This window comes from Molothrus ater, chromosome 2 (assembly GCF_012460135.2).
Source record: "Molothrus ater isolate BHLD 08-10-18 breed brown headed cowbird chromosome 2, BPBGC_Mater_1.1, whole genome shotgun sequence".
In the NCBI taxonomy this organism is placed as follows: Eukaryota; Metazoa; Chordata; class Aves; order Passeriformes; family Icteridae; genus Molothrus; species Molothrus ater.
This window is the reverse complement of record NC_050479.2, coordinates 31,505,483-31,521,510: the sequence shown is the minus strand read 5'-3', so window position 1 is coordinate 31,521,510 and position 16,028 is coordinate 31,505,483. Positions and strand designations below refer to the sequence as shown.

The window sequence follows — 16,028 nt, the reverse complement described above, 5'->3', positions numbered from 1 at the left end:
TGAAGTTTGAGCCAAGTTAGGGTCCTGCACATGGGTGCAATCCCAAGCACAAATATAGGCAGGGAGATGAATGGATTGAGAGCAGCCCTGAGAAGGACTTGGGGATGTTGGTTGACAAGAAGTTCAACATGACCCAGCCATGTGCACTCACAGACCAGAAAGGCAACTGTGTCTGGGCTGCAGCAAAGTCAGCTGTGGCCAGCAGGCTGAGGGAGGGGACTCTGTCCCTCCACTACAGTCTCATAGGATCTGGGCTCACAAAGTAAGGAGGATGGGCAGCTGCTGGAGCAAGTCCAGAGGAGAGTCACCAAGGTGATCAGAGGGCTGGAGCACCTCTCCTGTGAAGAGAAGCTAGGATTAGGATTGTTCAGCCTGGAAAAGGAAAGTCTCTGGAGACCTTATAGCACATTCCACTACCTAGAGGGGCCAAACAAGAGAGTTTGTACAAGGAGGCACTTTGTACAAGGGCATGTAGTGATAGGACAAGGGGGAATGGCTTCAAACTGACAGAGGATAGGTTTGGGTTTGATACAAGGAAGAAAGTCTTTGTGTGAGACACTGAAACAGGTTGCTCAGAGAAGTTGTGGGTGCCCCATCCCTGGAAGTGTTGAAGGCCACACTGTATAGGGGTTTGAGCAACCTGGTGTCATGGAAGATGTCCCTACCCATTGGGCTTGGAACTAAGTGATGTTTAAGGTCCCTTCCAACCCAAACTATTCTGTGTTTTGATGATAACTATTAAGGACATTTCTGTGTGCCTGGAATTAATCATACAAAGCATTGAAGACTGTTAACATTCTAGAAAACAAACAGGAAACCATTTCAGGCTTTTTCCAGGGTGGTGCAATAACAAAAGAAATAATTAGCAAGGAGGAAGTAGATCTGGAAGGTAATTAATATTGTTCTGTGTATCAATCATCTGATTTTCATACAATGTAATCTTGGGAAAAGCCAATCATTACTGGATATTGCATGGTTTGCAAAGAAGGTGGGTGATGCTTTAACAGGCTGTGTTCCAAAATGCAAATTATGTTAACACAGATTCAACACTGAGCTGACACAGCTACTTGGCTACTACACCAGGGTTGGTTTAGTTTAGGCAGCTCAAGCCATGGCTGTAACAATTAATCAAAACCCAAAAAAGTAGCTTTAGAATATGCACCTTATGGGCTGTCTAAAAGTAAGTTTTCTTAACTACTTCCTTTCCATCAACAAGCACCCAGTATTTCTCAGCTTAGATGCACTTAAAATTAATTAACCACATCTGAACAAGGTATTTTTGGGTGGCGCTCTGGGGTGTTAAGTACTGCTTTAGCCAGTGTGATGTGTTACCTTAAATTGATGAAGTAGGTATGAACATAAGTTCCCTTCTGTAGCATATGATACAGGAACAGTGCTCTGCAGAGGGACAGAGAACAAGGAGCAACTGGCAGACCACAATGTCTGGATCACCACAATCATATTGGACTGCTGAATGCTGAAGGCTCCCAAGCATGATCCAAGAACAAAAGATCAGAGTAAACCTTTTTTGTGTCAAATGTGGTGGAAGCTATCTCTATCCTTTAAATGTGGCTCAGGAACAACATACTCCTCAGAGGAGTTCTCAAGCAGACTACTGTAACATCAAGTACCCTCACCTTCTGATTCTTAGAGGCTTTTCTTCAGCTCCAGATCATAACTCTCACTCTCAAACTGTCACATGCAGCTCTTCTAAAGAGACAGATCAGCCACTCCTGACAGAATTTTCCTTTCAAAAAGTGGGTTACACAGCTATTGTATATGCAATGAGTACAAAAGCCATGTTATTTCTTCAGCACCTAGTGCTTGTTTGTGTATATATGAGAGATGAAGTGACAACATCCCTCACACTGGGTTGAGAACACCAGCTTTACCCTTATGGGGAAGACAAAGGGCTTGTCTTAGAAACTGTACTGGTCAAAGCCGAAATTTTTATAGAAATTTCTGTAGAAAAGCTTCATTTTAGTATTTCTAGGTAGGGGATAGAAAAAAAGGGGATTACTTGTAACATAGGACTTGACAACATCAATTCATCTTTTGAATTAGCCTCCCTCTACCCCTGTGACACTTGCAGGTAATCCAGCCTACTAATGGGGTCTGAGAACAGCTACTCAGTTGATGCTCTCTCCAGAATTTGTTTCTCATCCTGCCTCTTTCTTGGACCAGACTTCTTCACACTCTCAGATCCCAAAGCTCAGCTCAGCACTTCACTTGGGGGTAGATTTCTAGCAACAGAGCAAAAGCCAGGATCAGTCAGTGATCAAGGAGTGTCCAGTCGTGTCCACATAATTCAGCATCAAGAGCTGAACAACTGAGATCTTGTTTGGTTATTATTTTTGCCTTTGTGCTCTCTTTTATTATTTCATACCAAGCATCAGGCACAGACTAAAGCACTAATCATTATTAAAATTATATGCTGAGTTCAGGCATAAGCCCCATCACTTCCCAAGCTATACCTGAACATTTCTCATCTTTGTTGTCTAACAACCTTTCATGGCAAACCAGGCACCATCTTGTGATTGGTCTAGGCTCAGGAACTTTAGTCAGTCATATCCTGACATACCTCATCCATCTGTGGTAAGAAATTAATCACATAAAACTTGCATTTCTTCTGCATATTGCGAATCATTAGCATCTCATCAATCAGCCATATGGCCACTAGATTGCTATTGACAAAGTTATCTTTCTGCTTTTCAAGTCTGTACAGCTCACATTTATTTGAGATGGTGTTCTCTGTATCATGACACTTCTAGCTTGCTGTCCCAAGTCTTATACCATGGACAATTCATTCACTTAACCTGCATGGCGAAATCATTAAACTCTACCACAGAAGAGTAATTTGATCCTCACTACTCAAACTAGATGAATTTCCCATTTCTTAAAGAACTTCTAGGTTTCAGCAAAAAATAAAATTTTTGGGTTTGAATTGTTCATCTCAAAGTAATATGCAGGATGGAAGTGTAACCAAGAGGACTGTTCAGTAAAAGTTTTAATGTTCATTGAAGACAGAATATACAGAAACAAGAAAAGTTTCCATGAAAGTAAAGACTTGAAGAGAAAATCTGTGAGATTACTACTTTCAAAATAAATCTAAACTTACAGTATGAACAGTCTCAACTTCCCTTGCTACCCATGTCCATGGCAGGGGGGGTGGAACTAGATGATCTCTAGGGTCCCTTGCAACCCAGCCCATTCCCTGAGCCTGATTCTACCCAAGCCACACACTCTGGCAAACTCCTTGTATCAGCACTAGAGTATATGTGGTCATGTTACAAGCCTGATCAAGGAAGAGGTCCCAGGAAGATTAACCTAGAAAAAAAAAATCATCAGCTTAAAGTGACATGAAAGCAGAGACTCCAAGTAGGATTTGCACTGAGTTTGTAATGAGGCTATTCAGGTGTGGAACTCAGTAACCTCCACCAACGCACCGTGCTGGAATCCTGACAAGCCCACGCGTTTCCACACAGCACGCAGCTACATCAGAGGTGATTTTCTATTTCCACAGCTTATTCAACACAATTAGGGCTCAGTGATGACTCCTGCTAAGACACTTGTAAAAATACTGCTGAAACATTGGTCTCCTGAATTTCATGCAACTGGATGCAGGGGGAAAAAAGGAGCATTTTCTAAAGCATTGTGCATTAAAAAAGTGATCAGTGTGAAGCAAGTCTCCTTATGCTTCTCCTAGATCAATGGGCAGCTGTGTACGTCTTAAGCTGATTGTGTTCTCCAAGTGATCCTGTATGTTAGGACAGAACTGTGTATCACCTGTTAGAAATCTAGAAAGGGCTTAAACAAACTTTCTGATGGACTTGATTAATAGAGAAATTATTCCACAGCACCTAGATCTTCTTTGAAAGGATACAGTAGTCAACATTAGAATTAAAATAATTTTATTTCAATGTACATGAACAGAAATAAAATATAATTTTTTAAACTTAAAGAGATATATTGCTGGGCTGGCCCAATCACAAGTGTTCTCTACTACAAGGCAGCAAGATTGGCTAGACCCACTTCACTGCTACTTGGACCAACTGGGTTCAAAGTACCACCTCAAAAGGATACTTCAGCACAAAGCAAACAATTTTTCTGAAAATGAAAAAGAAACCCATCAATGGTTCTCCTAGCCAGGAATTTTACATTGTGTCCAAGGAAGATCTCAAAAATTCTGTCCATCACTGAAGAACAGTACACAGTATGCGGCACTATATCTAAACTTAACAATCAAGGTTTCTCCCAAATACTTTTCTCTATTCTACTCTCTTGTACAAAGCATCTCCTATAAAATCCACACATTCACAACCACAGAATGATACAAACCCGTGACAAGGCTGTTTTCAATATGCTTGTTGCTATGTGCTATTGCCTGCTGTATCAGCTCTGACATGCAGCATTCGTAGATGGTAAAAGGGCATTTCTCTTGGCCATCTATTTCAGAATTCACAGAAGTTATGACTGTTTTTACAACTTACAGTGCAATGCAGTTAATTTATTCAATGGCATGATATGGCACCATAAGAAAAGCAATTATTTGTTAAAATGCACAATTTTTTTACTAATACTTTTGTGGTGCTTTACTGATAATGTAAGTAATAATAAATATAAAAAGACAACTGGAAGAGGAACTTATAAAGAACAATCTTTTTTAGAAGTGAATGTTACCTCCTTTAATAATGAAAAACAGAAAAAAAAACTTGTTAGATTCAATGAAGACAATAAGAAGTAGTTCCTCACACAGCACAGTTAAACTGTGACCTCCTTGCCACATGATGTGGATGCCTGGATACTATGATTTAAAGGATTAAAAGAGGATTTAAAGAGATTTTTCTTCTATTATTTTAAGCAGCAAACGCTCTCAGATATGGTGTTCCCCAAGCCACAGATTACTTAAAGTAGACTGTGGGGAAGCATTGCTATCTGGTCACCCTGTTTGCATTCTTCCTTGTGCATCTCCTTTTAGCCACTGAGACCGGATCCTGGGCCAGAGGGACCTTTGGTCTGACTTCATACAGCAGTTTCTAAGTTAGTTCAAAACATTTCATAAACTTATACTTAAGACAAAGGGCTTAAGTTCATCATTTGCCATGTCATTTAGGTAGAAGGACTAAGATTTTCAAATTACAAATGACTTCCAAAAGAGGAAAAAAAATACTTAAGCTTTTTCCTGCTGTGACTCAGTTGTATAAAACTGTATAGAAAAATGAGAATTATGTGCAGATGTAATGAAAAGCAGTAAGCTTTATAAAAAACATTCTTAGAAATGTACCACGCATAAACAAAAGATGATTTACAAATATATTTAGTGGCTCTTCTAGTCATCATCAGAATCTGAATCATATATCTTTCCTCTGATGGTCTTCTTGTCCAGCTTTGTAAAGCTTGTTCCATATTTCTTTTGACTTTGAAAAGGTGGATCCATCAAGTTTCCACTACAGAAAAAGGGTAAGACAAGTTGATTAAAGCCATATTCATCCAGACAGTAAGCATCATGTTTAATGACCTGTTTCTACAGAAAAACACAGTCTAAGAGAACACGATGCCTACTTGTACCCTAAGCAGCACTGTGGTGTTGCTAGCATAGCACATCCTGGTCAAAATGGCCTGGATAACTCGAGTTAAAACAGGAGTGTGAAAGTAAACAGCACCTGTAAATGGAGCTGTAAAATGAAAAGGCTTTTCCTGCAAACTCATCATTCTAAAGACAACAGTCTGTCAGATTAACTGTAATTAGGGAATTACAGAGAGACTTTTCAAAACAGGTGAGGAAGCACCAGCACAAAAGAAGCTAACATGTTGCTAACAAGGACTCTGGAGTCAGAACTGGGTTTGCCAGAAGGCACCTTGTGCTAGCTCTGCTATCTCTTCCCTGCAGGAACTCACGCCTCAGAGCGCCCCCATGATCCTGCAGGGGCTCTCTCAGCAGCATGTGCATCCATGGGAATGGGCCTGTGTTCCCTGTTGGAAGCAGCAGGTTTCACATGAAACTGGAGCACCTACTTCTCTTCCAGCAGGGTTGTGCAAGGAGGGGAATCCCCTCAGGCTGCTCAGAAAAGGGTGTGCCCTGCTTTTGCTCACATGACCTGTGAGGGGTTTGCATCCAAGTGAGTGAGTGAGCGAGCAATTACAACAGTTGCAACCTTCTGCGATTAGCTATAAAGGGGTGTTTAGAAATTTGTAGTTCTTTACAAAATGTTAATACTCTTTTGCTGATATTAATCCTAAATATACAGCTCACAGATTGCAACTTAATCACATATGTTAACATACCACTTGAATCCTGATTTTGGGCAAATAATCTGATCTGAATAATCTGATTTTTCCCCTAAATAAAGTATACCCTTTTACCATCTGCTATCCCACAGGTTGAAGGAAAAGAACTATTTCTAAGCTCTGAGGAGGCCTATGCCCTTTTCAGGAACTCCAGAGAGAGGGAAGTGGGAACTGTTTCAGAACAGTTTGGAAATGAGGCTTGCATTGCAAAGCCAGGGTCTGCCAAAAGGAACAAAGAACAAAATTCCCCCACTCCACAAGGAGCTAAGAACAAATACACAGTACTAGTAGAGTCAAGAAGAAGTAACATTATGCCATAAGCCAATGAATCAGCATTTAGAAAATTCAGCGGTGCTTGATACAACTCCAGTGAAGGATTTTTCCCATAAAAGGCTGTTGCATCCAAGCTGTCTCTGCATATTTGCTTTTCACTGAACTGGGAAATATCAGTTGTTTTAAAATTGTAAGTTTCAGTCATTTCACCCAAAGTTCAACAGCTACTAAGCCAAATTGACTAGTAGTTTCTTTGGCTTTAAGATACAATACTTCTTGCCAAAATTTTATTTCATTAGACATTTAAATAAATTAGGTAATGAAATTTAAATTTTAAAAGTGCACTAAAAACATTCAAAACAATAGAGCAAAATTAACCTAAAACGAGAGATGACACTTGAACCACACTGGAAAGGAAAGTAGAATTTTGGTAAATAATTCTCCGGTAAAGTTAGGCGATTGTGGTGACAGATATGTTCTTCTGCCTTTTGTTCTGTAGTCTTTAACAAGGTACTTATGATGATTATATTGTACTGTTACTCAGTTTATTTACACTTATTCGAATTATTTTCCATTTTCACTACAGTTTGTTGAAGAAAAAGGTACATTCATGTATGTAATACTGACTTAGATGCAGTTTAAGGATGACTTGCTGAGTTTTCTCTGAAGTGGATGAAAAATGCTCAGACTTCACTGCATTGCAACTGTGACATGAAGCATCTCTAGATGCTATAGGGTACATTACATGCATGACACTGAAGCCATATCAGAGCATCACTGCTACTCCCTACACCTCATGACAAGAACTGGGTTTATTTTTATTACTCTAAAAAAAGGACACCTCAACACTCATTATAACGTCTCAATACTTTGCCAAAGAGATTATCTTCTTTCCCTTGATGAAGCACACAGATTAAGTAACTATATTAAACTCTTACATGTCTTTTTTAGCATACAACATAATAAAATTACAACCTTTCAGATTCCCCTGTCTGCAAGGTCATTCTCTTTGTACTTAATCTGAAACCAAAGGAATCACAAAAGACTTAATTACCTGTAATTAATTACATCTGCACAGCCTAATCTCCATTCTAAGGTTTCTGTAGTGAAGTCATCAGTGTTACCGAGGTCAGTGAAGCCCACGACGTAGTCCTGTGTTTTCCCATCTTTTATTAGTGCTAGAGTGGGAATTACTTTGATGCGCAGTCTTTCGCACAAGAAAGGAGATTTTTCAGCATTTAATTTCAAGAATTTTGTCTCAATGTGCTTTTTTGCCAATACAGTCAAATGTTTGTCCATTATTTGGCACCTGTGGAAAAATTAACCCAAAATATATAAAGTGTTAGAATGAATAAGCTGACGAATATGCATTTGAGAGGAAGTTTGAAAGGAGCAGTAAAGAACTAGTTCTATCATGGTAATATAGACATTACCTCTGTAATAGAGAATTTAGTTTCAAGACAAACTATGTTTCAGAGGTAGCTGGATTTAATGACTAATAGTGGAACAGCTTGGAGCACCTCTACTGTATAATTATACCATCCCTTTCTCTAATTTCTTCCTAATTACCTTCCGTACACCTGGAAGCCTCACCCTCATTTCTGGAGGCCTGCACTTACTGATGACAGTTCTTTCTATTCTTCCAGCTCTAGCTTCACTGCCTGTCAACTGGAAAAATTTCTCTGTAGAAGATTTCTTCAGAGAAGTACTCTCAATGTGTTAGTGTTCTGGATTTTTGCAGTCACTACCTTCACAGCTGAGATGCAGTAACTCGGTGTAAGTAAAGAAAAGTGATTTGCACAGACTGCTTTGCACAATAGTGCTAAAGGCAAAAATACTTGGCTTCTCTGTTGCCATGGAATAGGAGTGAGCATACAACTACTGTTTCTCAGCCATGGGGCAGTGATGTGAACTCCCAAAATACTTGTCAGACCACCGAGATTCATGGACTCATCACCTGCAATCTCAGCTTTCTGGATAGTCTTCTTGAAGTGGGTTGGCTCAGCTGCATGAACTCTGTGATGTGACTGTCCTTAAACTTGAGAGGAGAGCTGAACAGATCAAAAAAGCTGGACTGGGCAAAGATGAAAGCAACTTGATAAGGTGGTTGGTAAACCCAACACATGAGCTTCAACCTGTTTGTCAGCATGACACACTTTACAAAGCACTTTCTCAGCAGTTCTTTTTCCTGTCTGAGCCTACACACTTTGCTGATTCAAGAAACAAGAACCAAAACCTGTCCTAAGCTACTTTATTTGCAGTGATAGCCTTTCACCCTCTTGAGTAAAAACTAGCCAAACACAACTGCTTTAAACACGTAGGAAATGTAGGACACAGATACCTCACTGCAAAATCCAGCCTTGACCTCTTTCAATTTCACACATGGAAGATGTTTCAGTTTATATTCTATAAGCTAGGGAGAACATAACACCTCTGGGGGGAAAAAAAACCCCAAAGAACCAAAACCAGGACAACTGGCTCCTCCTTCAATAAACTACTCTACTTTGTTACTGCATTTTAACAGAACACATTGAGAGACCCAGTGAGGAACAGCCTACAGCCCAGAACTTCCAAAATTCTTCCAAGGAAGTGGGACATCTTCGTTTGGGTTCCTATTCTGAGTCACCACATAGTCTCAGATCTTGGTGTCTCACACTCTAAAAAAAGTGACAGAATCACAAAGGCACAGGCACAAAGGGAAAGCAGCTGCAACTGATCCTTTCAAAGTAAAAGGTTAAATTCTCAAGATGTCTAGACAAGATTTAGGGCATATTTTCCTGTTTGCCAGAACCACCCAGATCTGGAGTAACCAAAGCCATCTTTTTGAAAGGCTGCTCTTGAATGGTCTACAGGTACAGACCCAACTGCCTCAAACTAAATCAATAATGAAACACAGCACTCTCTCAAATACTGTCAAAGAGGTTAAACATCTGTGTTCTAATCAACTATGTAGCAGAATATGAATTGTTATCCAATCATGTTCAGATTAACTGTAGTGGAAAAATACATTAAAAAAAATCAAATGTCTTGAAAAGCAACTAAGATTTATAATGAAGCAATGTGAATACTTCTAAAAATGCTTGTTCATGACTGAGATTTGAAAGAACAAAAAACACATTTGTTTTTGTAGACATCTTTAAACAAAAGTTTCTTCAGTACAGCTTAGTTACTATACCTGAATGTTGTATCTCTATAGAAATGGCAAACCACGTTTTTACTTTCTTTGACTTCTTGGAAAAAGTCTCTCTCGCTTGGAATTTCTCTGTATTCTCCATGTCCTTTTGAAAGCCACTCCTTGAAAAACATGAGAGCAAATAATTAGTATGGAGGTTGTTAGGCTATCTGTGGTGCAAACTCTACAGCTTTTAGAAAATGGAAGAGGAGGCCTGCAGTGAAAACCCATTTCATATAGTAGTGGAGAAACTAATTACTTTCTCCCCTTTAGTTTTGTTTTAAAGATACACAGATAAGGCCACCTTACTTATTTGTAAATACAAATCTTGTACAGAGCTACATAAAATTCTGCAATGCAGCCTCTCAGTAAGACAAGAGTAGTTCAAAGAATACAACAAAAACTCTTAAAAAATCAGTGAGAGAAAAAGCCTACTAACTCATCTGCAATAAATGATGTTTACCTATCAAATATACACTGAAGGGATCTTAACATGAACCAGGCTCACAGAATATCATGCAGAAAACACATGTGCACCATCAGTCATAACACTGATAGAGAAACAGAGTGTCACAAACTAAAATTTAGAGGTAACTTCAATAACTGTCTGATTAAGTGTGCATACACAGTTTCCAAAGAGCTAATCTTCCACATTTTCAACAAACACACTTAAAGGAAAAAACTCACAGCCTCTACATTACTAAAGGGTAATTGCAGTGTATTTAAACAAGTACAGGCTAATCTACATGATTAGAAATAGTGCAGTATGACAAAATTTGACAAAAACCTTAATTTTCCAATGGGGGAAAAATTTAGATGAATCACTGTTCTTAATCCTGCAGTTTTGTCTTAAAAAGGTGAAAGAAAAAAAACGTTTCCAAGCGAACCAAAGATATCCTGTAAGCTAAATTAGGATAGAACAAAGACTCTCCTGAATATTGTATACATTAAAAATTCATGGAAGTATGAGCATATGAAGAAGTCATCATGATTCAAATCAAGAACTCAGTTATCCCTCAACAGTGATTATGCAGTAATTCCCCTGTCCACAGATTTATTCTGGAATAGTGTGACAGCACACTCCTTTTACTGAGCAGTATCCTACTCCACATTTGCATTTGAAAGCGAGTGAGAACAGTGATTTAAGCCCAAACCCATGAAGAAGTTTCTGCATGAGACCTATCACATGTTCACATCCAAGGACATCTAAGAGTTATGACTTCTGAAAAAGGAAGACACTAGACTCAAATATAAACTGAACTGCTGAAGACAAGTGAATAGTGTTGAATAGTGTTCTCTATTTCTGTGTTTACAGAACCAAAGCTGCTGGCACCGCCTGTCCTCCAGCATCCCAGCCATGCCATGACATTTCACTGCATTCCCATTTCAAAGTCTGCCATCAGCTTTTAAGGACTCCATCACAGCCAAGATCTCCTTTCAGCCAAGCCACTTCTCCCCCACCATAATAAATTTCTTGTTTAGGTTAGCTTAGATGGAATAAGCTGAGAAACCTACAGCTTCTTACTTATAATTCAGGTCTCACACCATATGTTACCAAAATTATAGTGTAAACTATTCAAAAAGAGCTCTGAGGGAGCATAAAGACCTCATTTGACATGAGGTGTCAGGTCCCAAGGGAGTAGTTCCTTCTTGTAAGAGGAAATGAGCAGTCATACAAAGCCAAGATTTCTTGGCTCAGAAGGAGTGTGACAAATGATTCCAGCCTAGAAACAAGGAAAAATCCCATTTCACCCTTCTACAAAATACCTTAACAGGAGGGCACATATCACATGCTGTAAGTAATAATTCAGAAGCTTCGGAAGGAAGACACTTCAGAAGGAGCCTAAAGCCTTATGGTTGGGTTGCCTACAGGACTTATGCTTCCAGATAGCAATGTTCAGTAAACAGGGACACACTCAAATCTATGTATGAAACTCCTTATCCTTTCCTTACTGTAACAATCACAGAGGTGCTTCTCTCCCCCTGTTAAAGAACACAAAGCATGCACACATGGACAGACACTTACTTTCCTGGATAATTTAAAATTAATAAACACAGAAGGGAGAGAAAGGGAAAAATCCACAAAACCAACCAAACAACCCCAAAACACTTAGTTCACATAAACAATTTCCAAAAATTCTGTTACACTCTACACATCAAGAGTCTGTACTACAGAAATTACTTGTTTCTGCTGCTGGCTCTTTTTTAGGGCCTCAAGTCTCCTCTGTTTAAGGCGTTCCAATTCATCTTCATCCATTTGGTCAAGCTTCTGTAGTTCAGCATCCAGATGTTCTTCCACAACCTTGGCTGACTGAAGTATTTCATTCTCCAGAACTTTTTGAAGGATATCAACAGAGGTATCAGCAGCCATCTTTAGAGGGAAAGTGGTCTCTTCAGAGCTGTGGAAACAGTGATACAAGGAATTAACACACAAGGAATTTACACAAACAATTAAAACTCTGATCTCTCTTTGCTTGCAGTTCACACCACAAAAAACCAAAGTTCTCTGCTATCTGAAGACAGGAGTAGTTAGCAGATAGTTCTTTTCTTTATTGCAACCCTCTTTGAAGAATACTTTCATGATGAACACAGATGGCAAAGATACAAATCAAGTCCTGTTATTTTGGCCCCAAAGGCAGCTACTGAAAGTGCACAGGAACCTAAAAGTGCTTGTTAATATAAAGAAGAAAAATTCAGCAGTTCCAAAATGATGCTCATCCTGAGCCAGATGTACCTACTTTAAAAAATATTCTGAAACAAGAAGATTCAGTTGGAAAGCTCCAAGCTGCTGGGGGGAGGTAAAGGATGCCTCAGAACAAGTCTAAGCAACGCTCAGTATGTAAGTTTGTGCCAGTAGTTTAAATGCAATTACTTTAGGCCCCTCAGGCACATTAACATGCATAAATCTGAATTAACACTCCTCTCCTCAGCTACAAGAAAGACAAGGTGCTCAACAGCAAATGCTCTAGGCCAATACACTGCTTTAATTAGTTCCAGAAAATTGCCAGTGCAAACAGCAACCTATGGCAGCCAGCAAGAGGATTTAAAAGCCACTACCTAATTGCTGTGGAAGAAACACAGCCAAAATAATTTTCTGTAAAGTTCTCCCTGCCCAAACACATCAAAAGACACAGAATACTAACCAGGGTGCATGAACTATTGTGACAACACAATCGACTGTTCTCCCAATAAACTTACACTGCAGAAAATTATCAGTCTAATGACTGACAGTTCTGAAACAGTGGCAGTGCACCGTCACCCTACTGAGACTCTCAACCTGCTGACCACGGATCTGAAGCGCCGAATTTGCGTTCCAGGGTATTCTTGGCTGTATTTCAAAGCAGGCGAACTGCTAGCGTCACTGGTTCTGGGAACACCGTGCATATACAGGCAAGAGAAACATTTTAAGCACGGACGGGAGAAGCTCGCAGATGAGGGCAGCAGTGCGGGCACAGCGCAGCCCCAGCAGCGCCCGGCCCGCTGCCACGCGTGTCACCGCCATACTCGCTCTGCCTCCCTCTTCCCAAAGCTGCTAACCACAAAGTCTGCTTGCCCCCCCACCCCTCCTTATGTTTCCAGAGGGAACGTGAACCTTGCCGGCGGAGATCAGAGGCCAGCAGGTCTCCAGGCACGGGGAGCCCCTGCTCAGCTGGGGCGAAGGGAGGCTGCTCCTCCAACAATCAGGAAGGAAAGCAGGACCGACCCCCGCCAGTCCCCACTGCCATCCGAGGTGCTCAGCGCTCTCCCAGCTCCCAAGCCGCGGAACCCCACATGCCAAGAGGCTTTTCCTATGCAGCCGGGAGCCTCGGCGCGGCCGGCGGGGCCGCGGTTCCACCGCTCGGCCGGGAAGCGGCGCCGGGGTCCCGACGAGCGGGGCGGCTCACGGCGGGGACACTGCGCAGGCGCCGCGCGCCTTCCTCCGCGGGCTCGCTACACACAGCGCCACAGACAATGCACGCACCCGGCTCAGGACGGACTCGCCAGGGGCGGGGCGCCGCCCGCCCTGCCCCGGGCTCGGTGCTGGCGGTGTCGCCGCCCGCGGCCGCAACCGGGACCCGGACCCCGACCCCAACCTGATCCCGGCACCCGCCGCTCACCTTCCGCTTCCTCGCGCGCCGGCCGCGCCCCTCCGCCGCTATCGCGAGAGTCAGCGCAGGGCGCACCGCGCGCGCGTGAAACTCCCCCCGACGCGCTGATTGGCCGCCAAAGCGGGCGCGCGCCCCTGCGGGAGGCCGCGCGCGCACCCGCGGAACTGCCCCCGACGCGCTGACTGGCCGCGGGCTGGCGCCCCGCTGGCGCGCGTGCGCCCCGTGCCGGGTACGTACGTGTGTGTGTGTGTGTGTGTGTGTGTCTGTCTGTGTGTGTAGGCCGCACCTGCGGGCGGGAGCCGCGGACTGGGGGAGTTCCACCCTCCGCGCCGCCGCAGCTCCGCCCCGAGGTGTCCCCGCCTCCGCCAGCAGCACCCGCCTGCTGGCGCCCTGCAGTTCCCTATCCCGCCGTGCTTGCGTGGGGCAGGGCTTGGCCGCGAGAGGCGGGGCAGGACACGCCCCCCGCCTCCAAGGCAGCTTCCCCTCGCGCAGGCGGCTCTGGACTGTGGTCGCGCCCGCCGCTGCTCTGTCGGGGATTCCTGCTCGGGGTCGGCGTGAGGCCCCGGCAGGCATGTGACGGTCGGGAACGGCGGGGCCGGGCCCCGGCCCCGGAGCGATGGCGTGAGGTAAGTCACGCTGCGGGGGCTGCGCAGCCCCGGCGGGCTTACCGAGAACCGGGCTGTGCCGGCAGCTGCGGCTCGCCGTCTCTTTGCTTCTTATGCAAGTGCGCTGGAAGATCCGCTCATATAAATAATGGGATATTAAAGCGTGGGTTTTTTTAGAAAAGCAAACAGCAGCAACAACAACAACAACAAAAATCCCCAAACCACCAATCCCCCGAAAAACCCAAAACGCAACACACGTGTTCTGCTTTCTTCTTTCTTGGAAATCTGGCTCCCCGGTACCGAAGTGGGAAGACGGGGAAGGTGCGGTGGGAAGATAAACTCGGCCTTATCTGCAGTGGGCCGAGAGCATGGGTGGGAGAGACTGATAAGGAGCTACAGCTGTATAAAGGCAAAGGGAAGTAAGAAGTCAGAGTGCTAGGGAGCGAAGCAGTATGGCGTTGGGGATCCTGAAGCTGAAAGGTGTAGAGAACAGTGAGCCTTGCTCTGTTGACCAAAGGAGTTACGGTGGCAGGGTGATGACAACAACAGAACATGTGTAGCTCTCAAAGTCTATTAAATAAATACATGAAATGATGTCTGTGCTGCCTGTGAGAGTTGTTATTTCTGCTCCATCCTGCTTTGCTCCGGATGAAAGTGGCCACAAGAAGGTGAGGTCGCCCCTGAAGCCCCTCTGCCCCAATACACGGTGCTTGTTGCCTCGCTATCTCTGCGAACATCGGCCACCTCCTCCTGCTCCGCAGCAGCGGGACCCCGGCGCTCCTGTGAGAGAGCGCAGCATCTGCTCCCTGGGCTCCTTGGAGGGGAGTGGGAGGGAAGCATTGTACACTGAGGAAATCTGACAGCGGGGAAGGAATTACCGTACTTTAAATGCATGGTGGGAGCTCCATTAGGTCGCTGCCATAAACTTAGTCCTGCCTCCTAGGCCCCCCTGCCAGGTCGAAGTCACCTCAAGGGAGATCGTACACTGGTTACACTTCGCCTACAAGGTAGGCGGGGAGGTGCTGGGGGTGACGGACCGGCAGAGCCCCGTGAAGGGCTGGGGGACGTGTCCCGGGGAAGTCCCGCACCAAAATGACTCCCTGGTCACTGTACTACTGCCCTGCTCCATGAAAACCTCCCCCTCAGCCTCTTCATTCCCCCAGTTTGGCTTAGCTATCCCATTTGCCTCCAGGTAAAACTTTTCAAACGTGTTTATTTTGACTATCAGTCAGGTTTCATGGCCAAACGGGCCACAATCCTGCCAGGACGTCCTGGGGCCCCTGGAAAGGCAGGAAGGCTGGAGGGAAACTGCAGACTGGGGGTGTCAGTTAGCCATTTCGCGGGGCTGCCTGAGGACCGAGGGGGAAGCTACAAGATTCGGGGCGTCACTTAGACGTTTCCGGAGGTTGCCCAACGTCCAAAGTGAGGCGAACAAAGCCGGTTTCTCGCGGCCGGTCGGTGTCCGGAGCACCCGAGAGCAGCCGGCGCCGGGCCCGTTCCCCCTCCGGCCGGCAGGAGGCGCTGGCGCGCGGAGGGCCGCGGCGCGGGCGGGGCGGGGCTGGGGGCGGGGCGGGCGCGTGCGCGGCGCGCGGCGGTGCCATA

General features: G+C 44.0%; 1 protein-coding gene across 4 annotated transcripts; it reads right to left on the bottom strand.

Annotated features, from left to right (window-relative positions):
* Positions 1-3,894: 3,894 nt before the first annotated feature.
* On the bottom strand, positions 3,895-13,928 carry TXNDC9 (thioredoxin domain containing 9). 4 transcript variants are annotated; one of them, XM_036389764.2, is made up of 5 exons: positions 13,831-13,928; positions 11,916-12,132; positions 9,737-9,855; positions 7,616-7,870; positions 3,895-5,447 (listed from the first exon to the last, which is right to left on the bottom strand). In XM_036389764.2, the coding sequence occupies exons 2-5, from the start codon at positions 12,102-12,104 to the stop codon at positions 5,330-5,332; spliced, it is 681 nt and encodes a 226-aa protein (XP_036245657.1). In that variant the 5' UTR covers positions 12,105-12,132; positions 13,831-13,928; the 3' UTR covers positions 3,895-5,329. The 4 variants fall into 4 exon arrangements, with proteins under 4 accessions (XP_036245657.1, XP_036245664.1, XP_036245672.1 ...); XM_036389771.1 differs by lacking the exon at positions 13,831-13,928 and adding an exon at positions 13,695-13,799; XM_036389779.2 differs by lacking the exon at positions 13,831-13,928 and adding an exon at positions 13,326-13,429.
* Positions 13,929-16,028: the final 2,100 nt, after the last annotated feature.